The sequence below is a fragment of the Lacerta agilis genome, chromosome 14 (assembly GCF_009819535.1).
Source record: "Lacerta agilis isolate rLacAgi1 chromosome 14, rLacAgi1.pri, whole genome shotgun sequence".
Classification (NCBI taxonomy): Eukaryota; Metazoa; Chordata; class Lepidosauria; order Squamata; family Lacertidae; genus Lacerta; species Lacerta agilis.
The window spans coordinates 30944405-30964847 of NC_046325.1; the positions used below are offsets into that span (position 1 = coordinate 30944405).

Below are 20443 nucleotides of genomic sequence, written 5' to 3' on the forward strand. Positions count from 1 at the left end.
AGCCATAGCTGGCAGGTTCAGACATTATGGGGAACTCTGGCTTAGTGCATTCCAGCATGCAATTGGGGGGGCTGGGAGTTGCTTATCCATGTCACCATAAACCATGGTTTATGAAGCCTTGGGTGTTCCTTCAAAGGTACTCATTGAAAGCAAAGCCAGCCTGAACAACTTACATCTGGATTCCTTTTCTTTGTTACATAGAACAGGGATGTGGAACCATTGGGCCTCCAGTTGATGCTGGACTCAACTTGCTTCAATCCCAGGCAGTATGGCCAATAGTTATGTGGTCCTCCAGGTGTTTTAGGTCCTTGAGGCCCACCCTGTACTTGAGTGTGAGAGCACCCAGGAACTGCCTGCTTTTGCCTACATAAATTATGTCTGCAGGATCTTTCCATTTTACCTTTATTTACATTTCCTGACTTTTGTGGTCCAGATTAGCTATCATTGACTCTTCACCTATTTTGGCTAGGCTAAGTGTTTCTGTCCCAAGATTAGATGTCACCACTTTTCTACCATACACCAAGGTTTGACATTCTGGACACACTCTTGCAGTTTGATATCCCATTGCAGCATAATTATGTGCACTCTGATGTGTATTCTTTGGAATGAAACTTATGTTTTGGAGGTTAGTATTTGGAAAACCTCCACAGCCGATGATGTAGCCGACTCTCGTGAGTACTTACTGTTCATTTGGTGCAACAAGCACATCTGCCTCCCAGTGCCTAATTCTGAAGGATTGTCAGTGCTTAATCTGAGATGAAATAACACTATTTCTAAATCTATTTCAATAGCATTTTTACAGTGTTCAACAGAGTTACAATTGTTATCCTGCTTGAGGCTTTGAAAAACAGGAAGATGTTGGTACATTCTCCACTGAGTAATCTCAACCTGCCCAAGCGTATTTTGGATTCTGGAGAAATGGTATTCAGTTCAAAATGCCTACAAATCTCTTTATCTCTCTCTACATATGCAGGTGCTCAATTGGAGGGCGGGGGGATGTCGCCAAATGCCTTTCCTAAACAAGCTTAACAGATACAACCAGCCACAACATAGATGAATCACTCCCCAATGTCTAATTATGCCACAAATCTTAACCTGTTTCAAACCTGCTCTAGCTGTCAAGGCTCCCCATTAAAGAAGCCTGGCAACTACAGAAGTCTCATACCCTTCCCCACAAATTAAGAGTTCCTAGGGCAATGAACTGCTACTTGCTCTGTCATGCCTATTGCCTTTTCACTGGTTACTTGGCAGACCACCAGCGGGGAAAGCAATTTTTGTCTTTTCAGGAACAGCTGTTTGTTATCACACATAATGCATTTCTGACTCATGCTGGGGCCAGAGAGATTCTAGAAACGTCAGGTCATTCAGTGGTAAGTTGGAGGAATGCAATAGGAAAAAAGAGGGTTGGACTTGTTTAACCATACATTCCTGGTAGGACACAAAAGGCTCAAATGGAAACACAGCAAAGATGCACAAAGGCCAGAAACCTCAAAATCATGGCAAAAGGTCCACATCCCATTCAACAGCCTCCAATTCTGTTTTCACTCAGCACATTATTTTTTTAAAAGCAAGTTCCTACCCTTTACTGCTATGACAATAGGCTTGAAAGTGTGCAGACAATGCTTTTGTTAAATCTCTACAATTCTATGATTCTATGAAATCATGAGCTGTTGAGCAGTATACCTGAAGGAGCATCTCTACCCCCATCATTCTGCCCGGACACTGAGGTCCAACGCAGAGGGCCTTCTGGCGGTTCCCTCACTGCGAGAAGCGAAATTACAGGGAACCAGGCAGAGGGCCTTCTCGGTAGTGGTGCCCACCCTGTGGAACTCCCTCCCATCAGATGTCAAAGAACTAAACAACTATCTGACATTTAGAAGACATCTGAAGGCAGCCCTGTTTTGGGAAGTTTTTAATGACTGATGTTTTAATGTATTTTTAATCTTTTGTTGGAAGCTGCCCAGAGTGGCTGGGAAAACCCAGCCAGATGGGTAGGGTAGAAATTAATAATAATAATAATAATAATAATAATAATAATAATAATAATAATAATATAGCAGTCTGGCAGTCAAAGAGCCCAATCCAAAGTGTTGCTGCCTGCTTTCAAAGCCCCAAACCACTTGAGATTCAAGCACCTGACGGAGCAACACATTCCACAACATGCTGCCTATAGACTTAACTAGATGACTAAGGTCATCTGCCAACCCCAATCTCCAATTCCATGTTTCATCTGAAGTACGACTCATTCTCAAGAATGGGGGTGCATAAACTTTTGGGGATTGTGGGCCACAATGACCCATGACCAACCCTCTGGGAGCCACGTGACCAAATGGGCATGGCCTAAGTGCCAAAGCAGATGTTAGTTAACATTAAAAAAAAAAAATGGCATTGGGGACATTTGGCATCACAGTGGGAGAAACAATCAAAAAATCTTTTTTTAAGGGAATAAGTTTGGAGGCTACAAAAACCAGTTATTTTTTTTTAAGGTTTTTTTTTTAATGGCAAGTTTTGTGGGGCTCGTGAGAGTCCACGAAACACCCATTGGAGGTGAAATACTGCCTGCAGGGCACAGGTTAGCCATCACTGTTCTAGAGATCGGATCCAGTTGTGGGATACTACCCCAAAGGTGGCTTGCTGGATACTGGTGCCTGGCAAAAATCCTCCCCCCCCCCCTTCTAGCACTTTATTGTTATATCATGTGTCTGCTATCTATTTAGTCATATTTCATGTTTTTGTATCTTGTTTTTGCTGTTTCAGTTTTTGTAAACTGCCCTGGATTCTATCCCGGAAAGGCCAGTATTACACAATACATTACATAAATATCAGTTCATTATCACCCATTCCCCCTCCCAAAACAAAACAACTACATCATGTAAGCGAGCATTTCTTTTAACCATTAAGGGGTATCCTTGCTGGAAGAGCAAGTGAACATTTTCACCCACTTTGGAGTGCCTCAAAAGCAACTTACTAGAATTACACCCTATTAATAAAATGTGCATGCATTGAGTTCACAGAACTCCTATTTGGTTTCACAGATTATATTCAGTGCACTGCCTACCTTCATCCCATTTGTAGCCCAACAGAGCAACACAGCAGGATGCTTAAAAATATTTAATATTACAGCAGTGAGCACGTGACATAATTTTTTTAGGAAGCTGTACCACAGAGATGAACATTAGGCTGCATTTAACACTTTGCCTCTCTATTTATCAGCCTGTGAAGCCTTGTTTCAATCGATAATAAACTTCCATCGGGATGCTTTCTTGCTTGCTAAATCAACAAGAGTTGTGAATCAAGTACTGCCTCAATATCCAGAAGGAAATCTGCATTCCAGCATATACCTCGTCCTCGTTCATGATCTGGTCCTCATGTCCAAATCCACTTGATGTACAGAATTCAGCCATCCAACTTTGCCCCACCCAGGATACAAACATGCAACAAACAGATGACAAGTTGTGCCTGAAGCAGAAATGGGAAAAACATTCATCAAAGGGCTTCTGACTTGTCCAGAGTCCCTGTCTCCTTTGCTTCAACTGATTCACAGTTCTGCTGTTTGACATACTGGTCCAGCAAGGAAGTCAAGTGAACAGGGCCGCGTTGTAGAAGTGTGCTAGTCTGGGATGTCATGACAGAGAGCGCACCAACGACCTCCCCTTGCGCAGTCACCATGGACGGCAGTTTGGCATAGTTTGTGAAACCTTGTTTGCTTAGGATGGTGTTGTCAACACAAGCTCCTGGAAGGATGAGGAAAAAAAGGCACCATCAGTAACATTCAGAAGTACTAAAAATAAAAAACAGTGATGACAGATATTGGTCATAATATAGATATGGAAGCTGGGGAACGATTCTGGAACATGGATATAAAATTTACAGCATGTTATAGTTTAAGGGGAAATTACCATACTTTTCCGTGTATAAGACTACGGTATTTTTCTGTAAAAATCATGATAGAAAAAGGGGGTTGTCTTATACATGGGTAGTGCCATAGGGTGGATGTTTGATTGGTTGCTGCCGCGGCCATCAGCAGCTATTGTGCGTGTTATTGGGTGCTGCGTCAATGGGTGGTGTGGATTGGCTGACGCTGCGGCAATAGGGCGGGCGATTGTCAGCTTCTGCGGGCGAGGGAACAGATGAGAGTCGGATTTTGCAATGCAGACGGGTGAGCGATTTTCGGCAATCTCCCCCTAAAGAAAGCTCAACAACCCAGGGTAACCCCCCAAAAAAGCTCAACAACTCTGTCCCACTCCCCCCATTTTCTTAAATGTGAGCCCCCCAAAAGAGGGGGCGTCTAATACATGGGGGAGTCTTATAGACGGAAAAGTACAGTATATGAAAATGATACAGTATATCGTTTGTATCTAACACCAAGTAAACTGGCAAATATGTATAAATCTAAATCAAACAAATGTTGGAAATGTAAAGAGAAAGAGGTTCTTTTTATCATATGTGGTGGTCTTGTAGTAAGGTTAAAGCTTACTGGGAAATGATATATAACGAATTGAAAAGGATGTTCAAAATAACTTTTATTTAAAAAAAACCCCAGAAGCTTTTCTTTTGGGAATTATGGGGACAGAACTACCTAAATTGTATAGAAATTTATGTCCAAAAGTGGAAAGAAGCAGAAGTCCCAGTAAAGGAAGGATGGATAAAAAAACTTACGGAATATGCAGAAATGGCGAAACTTACCGGAAGAATAAGAAATCAAGATAACAAACTTTTTATAAAAGAATGGAAATGGTTTATTGACTATTTACAGAAAAATTGTAAACAGATAAAAACATTAGCAGGATTATTGTAATAACCTGCAGTTTCGTAAGAGTATATATTTACAGTAGATAATTAAATGAGCAAGTTAAATGAACTTGGATATGCAGAAGGTATTAAAAAAATAAATTTAAGGAACCGCAGAAAGTGGGGGAAGGAACTCAAATTTTGAAATGTTCAGTTGATTGTAAATCTAATGAAATGTATAAATTTGAAAAGTATAAATAAAAAACTAAAAAAAAAGTTATTTGGAAGAGGGTTGCCAAATTGAAACTTTATACTACTGGTTGTAGATCTAATAAGGTGCTTTTTTTTAATGGCAATCATTTTTAAAAGGAGACATAGGGTTGTATCCAATGACGTCCTACTCAAAGGAGGTGCACTGAAATTCATGGACTAACCTGGAATAATGGTGTGCTGAGTCTTGGTACCCAGGAAGACACAGCTGGGTTAGCACGGGGCATTCAAGTTCATGCACCCGAGTCTCAGTTTTTACTCACCTCTTCTTTCCAAAGAACTTTGCATGTTTCCCAAGTGGTCTCACATCCATGCAATTTGCAGGGCCAGGTTCCCTTAGCTTTGGTAAGGAATCTGCATTGTGTGTCTTCAGACCATTCTATGGCCTCTCCCTGTAGCTCTATGTTCACTGGTTTCCTCTCTGTTATCAAGAGCCTTTCCTTCATTGCTGCCTGACTCACCCCTCTGCCATCCAAGCTTCTTGTTGTTGGCATCCCTCACTTGATTTCTTCCCCCAACTCCTATCTTATTAGCTGAATATAGATGATATACTCTATTCTGAACTTAAAAATGGAAAGTGTAATGGTGGTGGTCAACAGAAGAGGTTTAAAGACTCTCTCAAGGCAAATCTTTTTTTAAAAAAAAGTAGTATAAACCCCGACAACTGGGAAACACTGGCCTGCGAGTGCTCCAATTGGAGAACAGCCTTTACCAAAGGTGTCATGGGCTATGAAGACACTCGAACTCAGGACGAAAGGGAGAAATGTGCTAAGAGGAAGGCACACTTGGCAAATCCTCACCGTGATCAACTCCTGCGTGGAAACCTATATCCCCACTGTGAAAGGATGTGTGGATCCAGAATTGGCCTCCACGGTCACTTACAGACTCACTGTTAAAACCGTGTTCATGGAAGACAATCTTACTCGGCTACGATTGCCAAAGATAAGCCTTTTGAATAGGGAATGCACCACAACTGCCTTTTGTATTCACTTTGATGTTTAAAACTATTTAATAATATTACAACAGTCACCATGTGATGTAATCTTTTAGGAAGCTGTACTACAGAGATGAGCATTAGGCTGTATCTAACACTTTGCCTCTCTATTTACCAGCCTGTGAAGTCTGTTTTAATTGATAATAAAATTCCACAGGGATGCTTCCATGCTTGCTAAATCAACAAGAGTTGTGAATCAAGTACTGCCTCAATATTTAGATGGAAATCTGCATTCCAGCATGCCTCAACTCGACCTGATCCTCATTTCTGAATCCACTGATACACAGAATTTAGCTATCCAGCTTTCAACATTTACCTAGGAGATTGATCTGTGGCACACCCCTCAGGACTCGCAGCATTTCCTGTGCCCTCGTTTCCGGACTCATCAGTAGGAGGTTGCGCCCCACAAAGAGAGGGAGGAGATTCTTATATTTGGATTCCAAAAGAAAGGGTATCATGACCTGGAAAGGTGGAAGTAAAGAACCAATTAAACATGGAGAAAAATACCTGCTAAACCGGGGCAGGACTCCAGTTTTGATTTACAAGTCAGGAAATAAGAGGTAAGTGATGCTGTAACTACAACCTCTCTTACCGCATTGGAACTTTTAAAGGACCATGAAGGGTCTCCAGGTTGCGGTCTGGCACCACTAGCTATAAGGCAACATTCAGTTTAAGGAAAGGCTGGATCTAGTGATGGGGGATAAGGGGCATAAACTACAGAGGACTGGGAGAAGTAGCTGGGCTAGTATGCTGTAGGACTGGACTGAGCCAGCGGACTGGTCAAACTCTAATTGCCATTTGATAAATTGCTGCTATACATTGGGCAAAGGACGAGAAGGCCCTCTAGGAAATTTTGCCAGCCAAATAAATTTTTTTGCTTCACTCAAAATTGCTTAGATGTTGTTGTCTCTGAGCAGATGTCTCCAAAAGGGTCTCAAAATTTCACACGCCAAACTTGCTGGAAATTGGTGCTTTCTAATGAAATGCCTAAGCAAAATCAGGTTCTGTTTATCTTCTGCCCGGATACAAAGTCCATGAAGATATCGATGAATACTGGCACCTCGTGCAGCATTTTATATATCCAATACAGCAGAGTTGCATGTCAAAGCTTAGCTCTGATTAAGTTTTGTTTTCACAGGATATGGAAAATTGCTTGGGGGGAAAATGAGGCAACATGCTCTAAGGCACGTTGCTCTCTCTATTCCTAAAAGAACTGTTTGCATGTAACTGTTACCTCATTGGGGAAGTATTTGACATGGATGTTGTACTTCCGCAGTCGATGCCCCATGAGTACCATGTCATTTGCAGGAACTTGGTTGTACTGGCAGATAGCAATCATTTTACTCTCGTGGAATGCTTGTTTGATATCTCGACGCAACAGCTTCACGTAGCCATTTTCCTGGGGAAGGGGAGAAAATTTCGTTTGCTGCCATTAGATTTGAAAAGAGTGAAACCCCACAAAGCTGTCGAAAACTACACAGATGTAAATTCTGTGCTGCGAAAGGCAGGCAGAGTGCAGAGGTTTTGAGTTATTTCTGTAGGTAACATAAAGGTTCTGTTCAGTTGCAGATTGAAAAGCAATGGCAAGCAGTATGCATGCTTGTTCAGAAAACAAATGAATTAGATGAAACTTGGTTTAAATCAGTGGTTTAAATTGACATTGTGCTCCCGATGATTTAAGCAACTGATTTAGATCTACCTACCCTGCCCAGGGAACAGGGTATTTCCATGCTCTATGCATACCTAGTGAAGCATTGAAACCAAATAAAATGTTTTCATTCAAGCCTGAACTCCGTTAGAAAGTTTTCGTGCTATGAAGGTTTATCCCTGTGACTCCAAAGAATCACAGAGTTGGAAGGGAACCTGAGGGTCATCTAGTCCAACCCCTTGCAATGCAGGAATATGAAGTTGCCCCAGATGGGGATCGAACCTGCAACCTTGGCGTTATCAGCACCACACTCTTAACCAACTGAGCTATATCCAGGCTACACAGGCAACATGTGCAAAACCTGCTATAGTGATTATCACTCATTATTATTTATTTACTTCTATATTGCAAACTCTTATAAAATATATATTTGTGTTACAGAAACCAACTTTAGAGTGATTAGCAGCCTTCCCTGTATCACATAGCAATGAGGAAAGTTTCAAAAGTTGTTTGTCATAGTAGAGTGAATTCCATTAGGTAATAAGACACCCTTGCATTACTCTAAGTAGCTCCTTCAATTCAAGCCCTTAAGAGGATTCTCTGCAAATGAGTCCTTTTTCAAGGACTTCGTTTTCCAGAACAAAAATTCAGTGACCTGTTTTGTGTACCTCCAATCCTTCACTTGGGGCAAACAGTTAAGAGCCAAAGTTACAAGGCTTGCCAATGATTCTGCAAAACCAAGTCATCTTTCACAAGGGAGGAAAGGACTGAGGAGGAGGACTTGGCAGAACAGAGCATTTCTGTCTTCTACGTTTCCAGGCATCGGCCACACAATGTCAATCCTATCTTCACTGTCACAAGAGCTGAAAATTTGTTTTAAAATATATGAAAGCTGAGATTCTGAAGTCTGCACCCCGTAGTGAAGCACCAAAGGCAATGGAAACAAGGCAGTTGTTACAACACTTCTGAAAAATTATCAGGCTCCGATTCTGGTGAATCTCCTGCAGGAAACAGTTCTTTAGTTAGTGCAGTAGATACCAATAATGCTTCTTGACATGGCGACAATGTTTTTATCTAAAATTTCTATACTACACCTCTATTCCATAAGGCTCTGGTAGGTATAAAACCATGAAGGGAAAAAACAGTTTGTATACATGCAAAACATGAAAAAACTAGTTTTAAAAGAAAAAAACTAAGCACCAAATTCTAATCTAACGAAACTAAACAGCGTAGAAGAATGATGGATGCTTAAGACCTGGGTGCTAGCTAGAAAAGCTGTCTCAGACAAGAACTTCTCACTACATAGAAGGTTGTGGGTCTACGAGCCACACATGACAATAATCAGAGTTTTCTCAGGTGACATAAATATCATGGTGGAACATGACTGAAGATGCAGTTCCTGAATCAAGTTCTTTGGGGGCTTTTAGGTTAAAAAGCACACTGGAATTGGACTCAAAATCTCTCTCTCTCTCTCTCTCTCTCTGTGTGTGTGTGTGTGTGTGTGTGTACACACACACACACACACACACACACAGACAAACACTCGTACCTTGGATCCCAAACTCCTTGCGAGTCAAATGTTCTGGCTCCCGAACACCACAAACCCAGAAGTGAGTGCTCAGTTTGCGAACATTCTTTGGAACCCAAACATTTGACGTGACTTCTGCAGCTTCCGATTGGCTGCAGGACTTCCAAGGTACCACTGTATGTGTGTGTGTGTGTGCGCGCGCACACACACAGAGAGAGAGAGAGAGAGAGAGAGAGAGAGAGAGAGCGCTATATTGTAGAAAAACCTCAAAGCAGTTTACAGATAAAGCAATAAAATTATCACCAAAAGTTTACAACCGTAATTTAAAACATACAGAACGTTAAAACCACGGCAAAGTACACTACAACAAATAAAATTGCCTAAAACTTTCTAAACGTCAGAGTAGGTGGGGTAAGGTCCAGGGGTAAAGGGACCCCTGACCGTTAGGTCCAGTCGCGGACAACTCTGGGATTACGGCACTCATCTCGCTTTACTGGCCGAGGGAGCCGGCGTACAGCTTCCGGTGTCATGTGGCCAGCATGACTAAGCCGCTTCTGGCGAACCAGAGCAGTGCACGGAAACGCCGTTTACCTTCCCGCCGGAGCGGTACCTATTTATCTACTTGCACTTTGACATGCTTTCGAACTGCTAGGTGGGCAGGAGCCGGGACCGAGCAACGGGAGCTCACCCCGTCGTGGGGATTCAAACCGCCGACCTTCTGATCAGCAAGCCCTAGGCGCTGTGGTTCAACAGGTGGGATAGGCTTGCCTATATAATAATGTTTGCAGCAGGAACTGAAAGGAATACAGTGAAGGTTCAGGAAAAGAGCAGAACACCAGACACCATTTGCATTCAGAGTTCATAACAGCCCTGCTGCAATTGGCAAAAAACGTGGATAAAGAAGGGCGGAGAGCCTACCCTATGATTTTGAGGGCTCTACACCAGTGTTTTTCAACCTTTTTTGGGCAAAGGCACACTTGTTTCATGAAAAAAATCACGAGGCACACCACCATTAGAAAATGTTAAAAAATGTTAAAAAATTTAACTCTGTGCCTATATTGACTATATATAAAGTAATTTTTCAATTTTTCCCATGGCACACCAGGCAACATCTCGCGGCACACTAGTGTGCCGCGGAACAGTGGTTGAAAAACACTGCTCTACACCATAGGGTTTAGACAGTAACAATCAGCGCAGAAGGGTGTGTTATGTTGTTACCTCTTCAACTTGTTTCACTTGGGGTTTGATGCAAGTCTCCGGGATCAAAGGCTTTGGTGGGATGTATTTTGTCACCTCCATCAGCTTCTGACGAACAAAATGCATAGGTCTCCAATGGCGAGTGACGGCTTTGGAGCCATGGCGAATAAGCTGAAGGGTGGGCAGCCAGTCTGGAGCAATAGAAAAGCAGAACAATCAGAATGGCTAGGCCCCCCCCCCAACCCCCAAATGACACAACCCCCAAATGTAGGACATCCTGTGGGCATTCATGCTGTGTAATCCCATCCTTTCCAACCATAAAAAACTGAGCTAAGGGGAAGCATACAACCCTAGTGTTCCAAAGGATGAAAAAGACAGCCACTCTCACTTCCTCAGGTGTTGCCACTCCACATACTAATCTACACATCCCAAACTGGTGCTCCAGAAACAGGCAGCAACATTAACAGATACTGACAGAGTAGAAAGCTTTGTGACTCATCCCAAGCCAGCTAAATTACAGATTACAGCAGAAGGCGGGAAAAATTAAAGGCACAAAGAAGCATCCTAATGCTGTTCTACATATTTATAGCGTGCCTACAGTTAGTATTGCATGCAGCTCTGTTAACTCAGCGTCAAGAGATGAGCTGAAACAGGTTCAAAAGGAGAATTTTGAATGTGTATGCACACAGGAATTCTTAACACAACTTGAGTGGGGTTTTTTTTTTTACCAAATGTTAATGGCCTGGAGGGACAACAGTACAGCCTATTCCTAATGGTACTAGGGAAGTACGGTACTTTTCCGTCTATAAGAAGCCCCATGTATAAGACGACGCCTATTTTGGGGGCCTCAAAATTTAGAAAAAAGGGGGGATTGAGCTTTGGGGGGGATTATTTGGGGGGAATGCCGAAAATCGCTCACCCGCCAGAACGCAGCAAACAACCACTTGCGTTTCAGAAACCACCTATCAGCTGCCCGATCGCCACCATTAGCCCTCCCAATTGCCGCTGCGGCAGCCAATAGAAAGCTGCCCATGTCGCAGCAAGCGGGAGTGTGATTGGCGGCTGCTGGCGGCGATCAGGCAACTGATGGGTTGTTTCTGAGATGCAAGTGGTTGTGTGCTGCGTTCCGGCAGGTGAGCGATTTTCAGCATTCCCCCCCAACAATCAAGTGGCCAATGCCGAAAATCGCTCACCAGCCGGAATGAAGCCCAAGCCCGAGATTTTAAGTGGCGATTGGCCCGTCACCCCAGCACTACCCGTGTATAAGGCGACCCTAAATTTTGAACCTCATTTTTGGGTCAAAAAAGCTCGTCTTATACTCAGAAAAATACAGTAAATGTAAATTCTGAGTATATAATTAATAGCAAGGAACAAAGTGGGAAGGAATATTATTTTTGCTGTTATGGCATCAGAGGCACAAAGAATTTAGGACTGCTTCCCATTCATATTTTTATAGACGGTTTGCATTTTGGGTGCCTCAGCAGGAAACCCATTACAGTGGTACCTCGGGTTACAGATGCTTCAGGTTACGGACACTTCAGGTTACAGACTCCACTAACCCAGAAATAACGCTTCAGGTTAAGAACTTTGCTTCAGGATAAGAACAGAAATCGTGCTCTGGCGGCGCAGCGGGAGGTCCCATTAGCTAAAGTTGGTGCTTCAGGTTAAGAACAGTTTCAGGTTAAGAACGGACCTCCGGAACGAATTAAGTACGTAACCAGAGGTACCACTGTACAGGTAGATTTTCTCCAGATTGTTACCATATTCAACAAACATTCCAATGGCCAATATGACATTTCACAAGGATGACAAATGACAGATTATGCATTTTAAGAGACCGAAATAAATTTATTTTCTGCCAAAGATTCCTGCATCGTTGGACTAGATGACCCTGGTGGTCCCTTCCAGTTCTATAATTCTATTATAGCGCAATCTGCACGCCCACCAACTTCACTTGCACTTCAGTGCCAGATTGGGTAATTTCCCTTGCCACAACAAATTCGATCACACATTTGTGGAAAGGCCAGGCTGGGTTGGGGTCGAGACCCGAATTTCTGGGAACTTTGAGCCTAGCTCTCCCCACAAGAGTCCTTCGAGCGCTGCACGGGTTTAAAGAACGGATGCAGCTCACAGAGTCTGTCCAATTAAAAAAAAAGACAACCCCAGAAATGCCACATGCTGGATCTCGGATGGTGGGGTGGGAAGAAAATTATTAAGATTCTGGATTTCAACAGGGCGAGATGTAGGGCACTGGATCCCCACGAGGCTGGTGGAAGGGAAGAAAATGAAACGCGTGAAAGGGGCAGTTATTAGCAATCAGGAACTACAGGAGACAAAAACTTCCCTAACATCGATCTTGCCCTTACCGGTTTTGCAAAACCTTTTGCACCAGCGAGTAACAGCAGCCATCTTGAGGGGTGTGCGGCGAACAGAAGCCGAGCATTATGGGATGGGAAGCATGGCTCCTCCTTGGGTGGGCGGTGGGGAGGTTTAAAGGAGAAGGAACCCTTTTTTCCCCTTATGAAGCCTGACAAATAAAAAGAAACCTCCTGGGTATTAGCAACGGGTTAAGCGCGCTCTCCTTCTGCTTCACAATTGTTTCATAGAAGGGAAAGGCGGAGGCTTTTGTTTCCCAGCAGCCCTCCCTTGTTGTTGCTAAGGAAAGACTTCACGACCTCCTCCATCAACCCACTTAAACGCGCCAAGCTGTTGCTTCTTTTTTTAAAAAAAAAAAATCTCATCGAGACCCCCTCATCGTCTCTCTCTGCAGCTGAGACCCTTCCTCAAGACGCCCCCACTCCAGGTGTTGCTTAAGGCCTCCTTCGGATCGGGGTTCCCCCTCTCCTCATGGTGCAACTCGGAAGACCCCCTTCTCAAGCCTTTGAGGTTTTGCAAATAATGCCCCGCAAGCCGCCTAACATCCCTCAGGAGAAAGATACCCCAGTGCATGCACTCTCCTGGCTAGGCAGAATCCTGCTGCAAGCTCTTGCCCTAAAGGCCACTGCGCCATCCCCACAAATCACCCTCCTCTCTCCCATCCCGCAGTTGCCGCACGGCCACTTTGAAGGGAAGACCACGGAAGCCTTCCACGCCTTCCTAAGGGGAATCCCACAAACACCCACTCTGCCTGTTGCTAAGGAGATCCCGCGACTTCCCACCCGTTGCTAGGCAACCTCCAAGCTGCTGTTGCTGCTGCTAAGGCCATTTCTCCCCTCCCCGCTCCCAGGGGACGACCTTGACACTAGTTCCGAACAGTTGCTGTGGAGATTTCCAAACTGTAGCTGCTTCAGGTTCCCTTCCCCTCCTCCTCCCCGCCGCACAGCACCACAAATTCCCAGGGTGCCTCACACTCAGCATAGATAGGGCTGTTGCGTTGCTGGGAGTGGTGTGGTCAAGGTATCCCGACTGGTGACCCTTTCCATCAATGATGTCAGGAGGTGAGCAATCGTGTCTGAAGGTGCCTTAACCCTTAAGTGGGGCTGGTTCTCTCTGTGTTATATGTACAGGTACATTTTGTTGTTGTTTAGTCGTTTAGTCGTGTCCGACTCTTCGTGACCCCATGGACCAGAGCACGCCAGGCACTCCTGTCTTCCACTGTCTCCTGCAGTTTGGTCAAACTCATGTTGGTAGCTTAGAGAACACTGTCCAACCATCTCGTCCTCTGTTGTCCCCTTCTCCTTGTGCCCTCCATCTTTCCCAACATCAGGGTCTTTTCCAGGGAGTCTTCTCTTCTCATGAGGTGGCCAAAGTACTGGAGCCTCAGCTTCAGGATCCTTTGTTCAGAGGAGAAAAGAAGGTGGTTGTTCAGTCTTGCCAACCAATGGAGGGGTTTGCTGATGTCAGTTTTTCTGGTTCTTTTTAAAATGAGAATACGCAAGCATAACTAATCAATGTTAATCATCTGAATATGCAAATATGCACTCAGTCTCTTCCTTAATGTAGTCCATATGAATGTAGTCAGAGCCTTGATGGATCACATCAAAGTCCACTTACGTAAGCTTCCTTAGCAGAATCCCAGCAACCTGCAGGTGCCATGTGATCCATTAAAAAAGGACTAGTCCCAACACTGAACTACAAATTATGCTCTGCCCATCCCTGCATAGGGTTGTGATATGTCCTCTTTTTTCAGGACACGTCCTCTTTTTAATGGGTAGTCATCATAGCGAGCTATAGTTAAATGTAGAAGTTGGCAGATGTGTCCTCTCTTTTGCTCTTCAAAATAGGGCAACCCTAGAGCATCATGAAGTCAATGAATAGGAAGCGATTCGAGCCTTTAGAAGACATGCTTATTTTTTTATTACTACCCTTGGTCTAATATGGCGCTTCAAGTGAATTGTTAGCTAAATATCACCAGGCTTTGCGATCTAAAGGGGATTCCAGTGGTTTTGCTTTCAGATAACTCACAGGAGTTATCACCCCATAGGAGGAGTGAGTATGACGAAATCCCTCATTGCTCAGAGGAACCTCAACATTCCAGTGGAGAAAGAGTCCCCGGAGAGTATGTGAGTATCTTATGGATGTTTAAGCTGGCATCGAGCTTTCATTCAGATGGTGATAATATTCAGGTTTGGAAGGAGAGGAGATGTGGTGCTGATTTCTGATAAACTTCTCTTCCTTTTAGATCCCAAGCCTTGACTTCTCTTCATACCCTCCGGCTAGACAGAGAGAGAATTAGCTGCATCGCAAATCTGCAAGGTTTAGAGCAGGTCCACAGCCTTTACCTGCAACAGGTAAAAAAAAGTCACCACACTGTTCACTGCCATGATACAACAACATTCTCTGGAAAAGATGGGGCCCTGTCAAAGCCTGGTCAGTTAGGGTAGAAGCATCCCAAGAGAAAGGTATCGGCCCCAAGTTCAAGGACATCGTGAAAAAGTTTGGTTGTGTGTTGAAGCAGTACAGTGGTACCCCGCTAGACGAATGCCTCGCTAGACGAAAAACTCGCTAGACGAAAGGCATTCGCTAGCGGAAGGCTGTCTCGCAAGACGAATTTTTCAATGGGCTTGCCTCGCAAGACGAAAAAATTTCCGATTTTTTTTTCTTTTTTTCGTCAAACCGCTATTCTCTCGTTGGTGCTTCGCAAGACGAAAAATTCGCTATACGACAGCACTCGCAGAACGAATTATTTTCGTCTAGCGAGGCACCACTGTACTGAACCAAGAACACAGGCAGAAAAAATTGCTTGTGTGTGCATTCATGGGCTCCATTATTCAGAGGTCCTGAAGCTGATTAATGTTAATTTCATTTTAGAACCAAATAGAGAAAATTGAGAACTTGAGCTGCTTTCCAAACTTGACGTAAGTGATATTACTTGTTTTCCCAACATTATACAGTGATTGTTCCGGTTTTTGAATGATTTTCAGAAGCCGAACATCCGGTGTGGCTTCTGTGGCTTCCGATTGGCTGCAGAACGCTCCTGCAGCCAATCAGAAGCCGCACCTTGAAAGTCGAACATTTTGGAAGTTTGACTTCCAAGGTACGTCTGTATCTACTGTATCTATCCATCTATCTATCTATCTATCTATCTATCTATCTATCTATCTATCTATCTACCTCCCTACCTCTAAAAAGACATTTTGTGTGGAAGTTAGAGAATTTCAACCGCTTCTTAATCAAGCCAACTGGGGAGTCAATATTTTGTTCAAGTAGTGGGTCCTGAAGGAGGAATAGGAAGTAGTTCAATGAACAGAGCAGGGAAGGCTGTGATGCATAGGGAGGATCATGGCAGAAGACAACTGGGAGCAGATTCGGAGGAAACAAGGCGGCCAACCAAAATATGAGTTAGAGGACCCACACTGTTCTTGAAGTACACCCAAAGCTCATTTAAAGCACATGACTTCCCCCAAAGAATCATGGGAAATACAGTTCTCCTTCCTATTTAAATAACATTCAATGCACATTTAAAGCACTTAGCTTCTCGAAAATATGCATTAAATGTTCTTTAAATGTATGACATGGACCTGGCCAGAAAGGCAAGGGGCATTATTCCCACCGTGTAGAGAATATAGGCTAAAGGCCTTCTCTCTGGTGTGCTGGTTTTCGTTGTGGAGGGGATATTTTTATGCTTCCATCATCAGGAACAAAGGTACAGGGAGTTTTAATTGTGAGGAGCAGAAGTGCATTGCTAATTTTAAACCAATGCAGGGAATAAAGGAGAGTGAAGGGGAAAGAGTGCTGACAGCATCTGGCTTTGAGAGTTGCGTCACAACTCTTTCCTGCTGCCCAGTGAGAAGTAAATCATGGTTTCAGTGTGCAGTCATCTTTGGTCTCCTGGATCTCACCAGCTCCTCCTATTGTGTTCTCATGCAACTGCAGTTTTCTGACATTAGCTGGGAACCGCATTAGCCAAGTGGAGAACCTGAATACTCTCCCGAAGCTGCAGTTTCTGGATCTCTCACAGAACCGCATTGAAACACTGGACACAGGTACAACTTTTCCTACACTCAGCTTCACCACCTGCCATACTCTCTTGTGGACTATCAAGTCTCCTGGGCTCCATTGTGGAAAACAACTCACCCATCCGTCTACTCTGATGGGTATTAAGACTAAATCAAACTGGCCAGCTGCTTATCCAGCCAATTTGACTAATAAAACACTGGGCTAGGAGTACTCTGTGCATAAATAACAAAACAAAACAAAACAAAACCCCTCATCAAATCCAGTACCCCTGCCAACTCAAATTCTCTCGTGCAGGTGAATTTCCCACTGGGTTGACAGATCAGATCTGTTTGCCACCCTTGTTTTAGACTCAGAAGGTAGTACAGTGGTACCTTGGTTCTCAAATTTAATCCGTTCCAGAAGTCCACTCATCTCTCTGAACGTTCAGAAACCAAGGCGTGGCTTCAAATTGGCTGCAGGTGCTTCCTGCACTCAAGCGGAAGCCGCGTTGGATGTTTGGCCTCCAAAAAATGTTCAAAACCCGGAATACTTACTTCTGGGTTTTTGGTGTTCGGGAGCCAATTTGTTCGTCAAACTAAGCCGTTCGAGAACCAAGGTTTGACTGTACCAGAAGGGCAGCTGCCCCATGTAAAAAAGGAGCTCATCCCCCATTTTTTTGCTTCATGTGCTAGACTTGAATGAGCCAGCCCTGCATCCTGTATCCAGTTTGCATTTATTCCCATCAGCTTCCCTGATTCTGCCTAACTTTCTGTACAGATGAGCTGCCCCAGAGCCTCGTGATCCTTGACCTGACAGGAAACGAATGCACTAAGCAGAAGAGCTACAGGTAAAGCCAAGGATTGATCCACGCTCCTGCATATCCCACCCAATAGCTTTATGCATACCCATGTAGAATTTACAGGTGAGGGATGAAGAGTGCAACCCCCCCCAATCCGGTTCCCCGTGTTGGCATACCTGCCCCATCTCTGGGGCCTGCCTGTCTGTTGCCCTCACATTGGGCGTCCTGCAGGGATGGAGGTTTGCATGCACAATACCATAGGAAAAAGTCAAGGGAAGGATCAGAATTGATGGGAGATGTGGGAAGTGGTGGCAGGGCTTTCTAAGCAACAGCAGCATGGCCTCTAGCAGTTCTTTGGGGGGGGGAGGCCTGTGTCCGGTTCTTCATTCAAGTGCCAAAGAAATGGGTGCATCTATTACGCTTGCCTCTCCTTTAGCAACTGTTCCCACCTCACTAGGGGGCTGCCATGGGCTTTGAAGATGGGAGTTGTTTTGTTTGACCCCCCAGCTTAAGAACTCTTGCTTCCTTCTGGCCATCCCAAGGGAGCGCGTGTTGGCAGCTCTGCCCCGTCTGAAAGAACTGGATACGCAGGGTGTTCCTAATCAGAAAGACACCGTCCAAAGTGAAGAAGAGGAGGAGGACAGTTCAGAAGACAGCGACGAGGATTGGTCTGATCTTGCTATACCTCTGAGCGTAGAAAAAGGTACCCCCAAAATTCCAGGCCAGGTTCTAGGTGTTAGGAACATCGGGGACCGAGGACCTTCTTTTGTGTGCTGCCTCTTCCACGTGAGGCCTGGAGGGTGGCAACACGAGAACAGGCCTTTTCCGCAGTGGCTCCCCGTTTGTGGAATGCTCTCCCCAGGGAGGCTGGCCTGGCACATTCATTACCGAACTTCAGGCGCCAGGCGAAAACGTTCCTCTTCTCCCAGGCCTTTGGCTGTTTAATATTCTACAGCCTTTTAAATGTGTTTGTGGGAGGGGAAGGGGGGGGGCTATTGTTTCGCTGGTTTCAACAAAATAAATGTTTTAATCTGGTGAATAAATAAAATGTTTTCATCTTGTGAACCGCCCTGAGATTTTTGGCGGTCTGTATATAAATCTAATAAATAAGATGCTATGTGCAAGTTTATCACAGCAAAGTTTATCACAGTCATTACATTTATACACAGTATGTCACTTGTCTCTGTTATGGAACTCTACATAGCATTCCCAGAGGGTCTTCCCATTTATGGACTGACCAGACCCAGCACTCCATAGCTTCAGCAGAGCAGCTGCCTCATATTCCTGGGATAATTAAGTACAGGAAATTTGAGCGACTCTCCAACTTCCTGCCTGAGCTGGTTCCGAGGCCAAAAGGGCAGTCGTTTGAGTGACGCACACTAGTCAAAAACTTGTGGGATTCCACTAGTCATCCCCACGTAAAGGAACACTCTGTGCCCATTCTAGAGGCGGCAGCTGCTGACGCAGAGCTCCCCGCGCCTCTTGAGCAAGTGCCTTCCAGATGAGGCAGACTCCATGTCATTGCAAATAATTCACATTATTTTGGCCAAGGGTGCACACACTGTTGCCCTTAAAAAAAGAAAAATCCCCTGGGAAGTCATAGATTCCCGTTGCGCATTTGCTGAGAATGGACAGTAGGAAAAGGAATTGGCGGGGAGGCGTTTATCTAGTGCAAGCCTGCTTTTTTTTTTTTTTACGTATATCCTCTTCGTTTGGCAGACTTCTTTGCCAACCTCCGTGAGGAGCTTAGAGCCCACTCAGCCCAGCGGAGGGAGGAGGAAGCGGGGGAATACGAAGACCGCTTGGAGGAGCTGAGGCAGATGCAGAACCTGAGAGAGCTGGTGTTCAACACAACTGAGAGGACGCCTTGGCCATTCGGTGAACCGGAACCAATATCCGCAGCCCCAGAGGGGAGCGTGCTCCAAAGCGATCCCCACCACCACCACCCTCCTCCCAACCTTTCGAAAACGGCAAATCCAACACCCAAAAAGGGGCCAAGAGCCTCAAAGGGGAAGGCCGGCGGCTCAAGTCCAACACAGCTGAAAACTTCAAAGGGAGAGGGGTCTGGTGTAATGAAAACCGCAAGCAAAGGAGTAAAGAAATGATTTAGTGCATCATTTTTGCTTTTCGTTTTTAATATCTGCTTTATTCTGTCAAAGAAATGCAATACTTCCTTGAATCTAATCGGCAGATGGGTCGTTACCCATCTTTCAAGTGTGGAGGGGCATGGCAAGGAGGCAGAAAACTGACAAAGGCCCTCTGCTAAAACTTGTAGGCAGTACTTCCCCTAAGTGAAGGGTGCAAGAGGCGAAGCCAGTTGCAGGGTTACTCAGGCCAATGGGGTTTGCTCCTTCCTAAGGACATGCAGGAAGGCTTTTTTTGTGCCTGTTGAAATTCTGACCTACTTGATGAAAACCGGCTTACCTGTGAAAACTATTCCTGGGAAGCACAGAGTTATGAGTCTGCTCAGAATTCCTTGTTAGGAGTTTGGAGCTGCCTAAAACTCGGCAAGGGAACAAAATAACGATGCAGGCCTGAAACCTTGCATATGCCTTTTAAAGGCAATTTGCGTCATCTCCCCAGTGTATATGTGCTATATGCAGGTTCAGATTAATCACAGATTTGCACCATCAAACCTCTGAGAGGTTTGGGACGGGTTATTTTTTTTAGAAGGCGGCTCCATCCCAAATCATCTCAGCAACTGAGAACAGTGGTAAGGCTGAGGATAAAGAGCTTGAAAAAAAATCAGGACTGCAGCATCCGTAATAGAAGAGAGGAATATACATCTCACAGGTTATTCTGTAGTGCTGTGTCTACAATAATACACTGGTAGCATTTGCTGGAATCTCGGGTCGTTTTAAGAAAAAATGTTTGGGGTATCTCAGGCAGATGTTAAAA

At 44.5% G+C, this 20443-nt stretch overlaps 2 protein-coding genes across 2 annotated transcripts; one reads left to right on the plus strand and one right to left on the minus strand.

The window, feature by feature from the left end:
- Positions 1-3118: 3118 nt before the first annotated feature.
- MRPL10 (mitochondrial ribosomal protein L10) lies at positions 3119-12935 on the minus strand. The gene is made up of 5 exons (XM_033170286.1): positions 12735-12935; positions 10390-10559; positions 7230-7394; positions 6312-6456; positions 3119-3734 (listed from the first exon to the last, which is right to left on the minus strand). The coding sequence occupies exons 1-5, from the start codon at positions 12775-12777 to the stop codon at positions 3487-3489; spliced, it is 771 nt and encodes a 256-aa protein (XP_033026177.1). The 5' UTR covers positions 12778-12935; the 3' UTR covers positions 3119-3486.
- Positions 12936-13585: 650 nt separating this feature from the next.
- Positions 13586-19729, plus strand: LRRC46 (leucine rich repeat containing 46). The gene is made up of 8 exons (XM_033169606.1): positions 13586-13805; positions 14792-14870; positions 14990-15098; positions 15619-15665; positions 16684-16793; positions 17524-17593; positions 18088-18248; positions 19265-19729. Exons 1-8 carry the CDS (start codon positions 13793-13795, stop codon positions 19648-19650), a joined length of 975 nt encoding a protein of 324 aa, XP_033025497.1. The 5' UTR covers positions 13586-13792; the 3' UTR covers positions 19651-19729.
- The last annotated feature ends 714 nt before the right edge of the window (positions 19730-20443 follow it).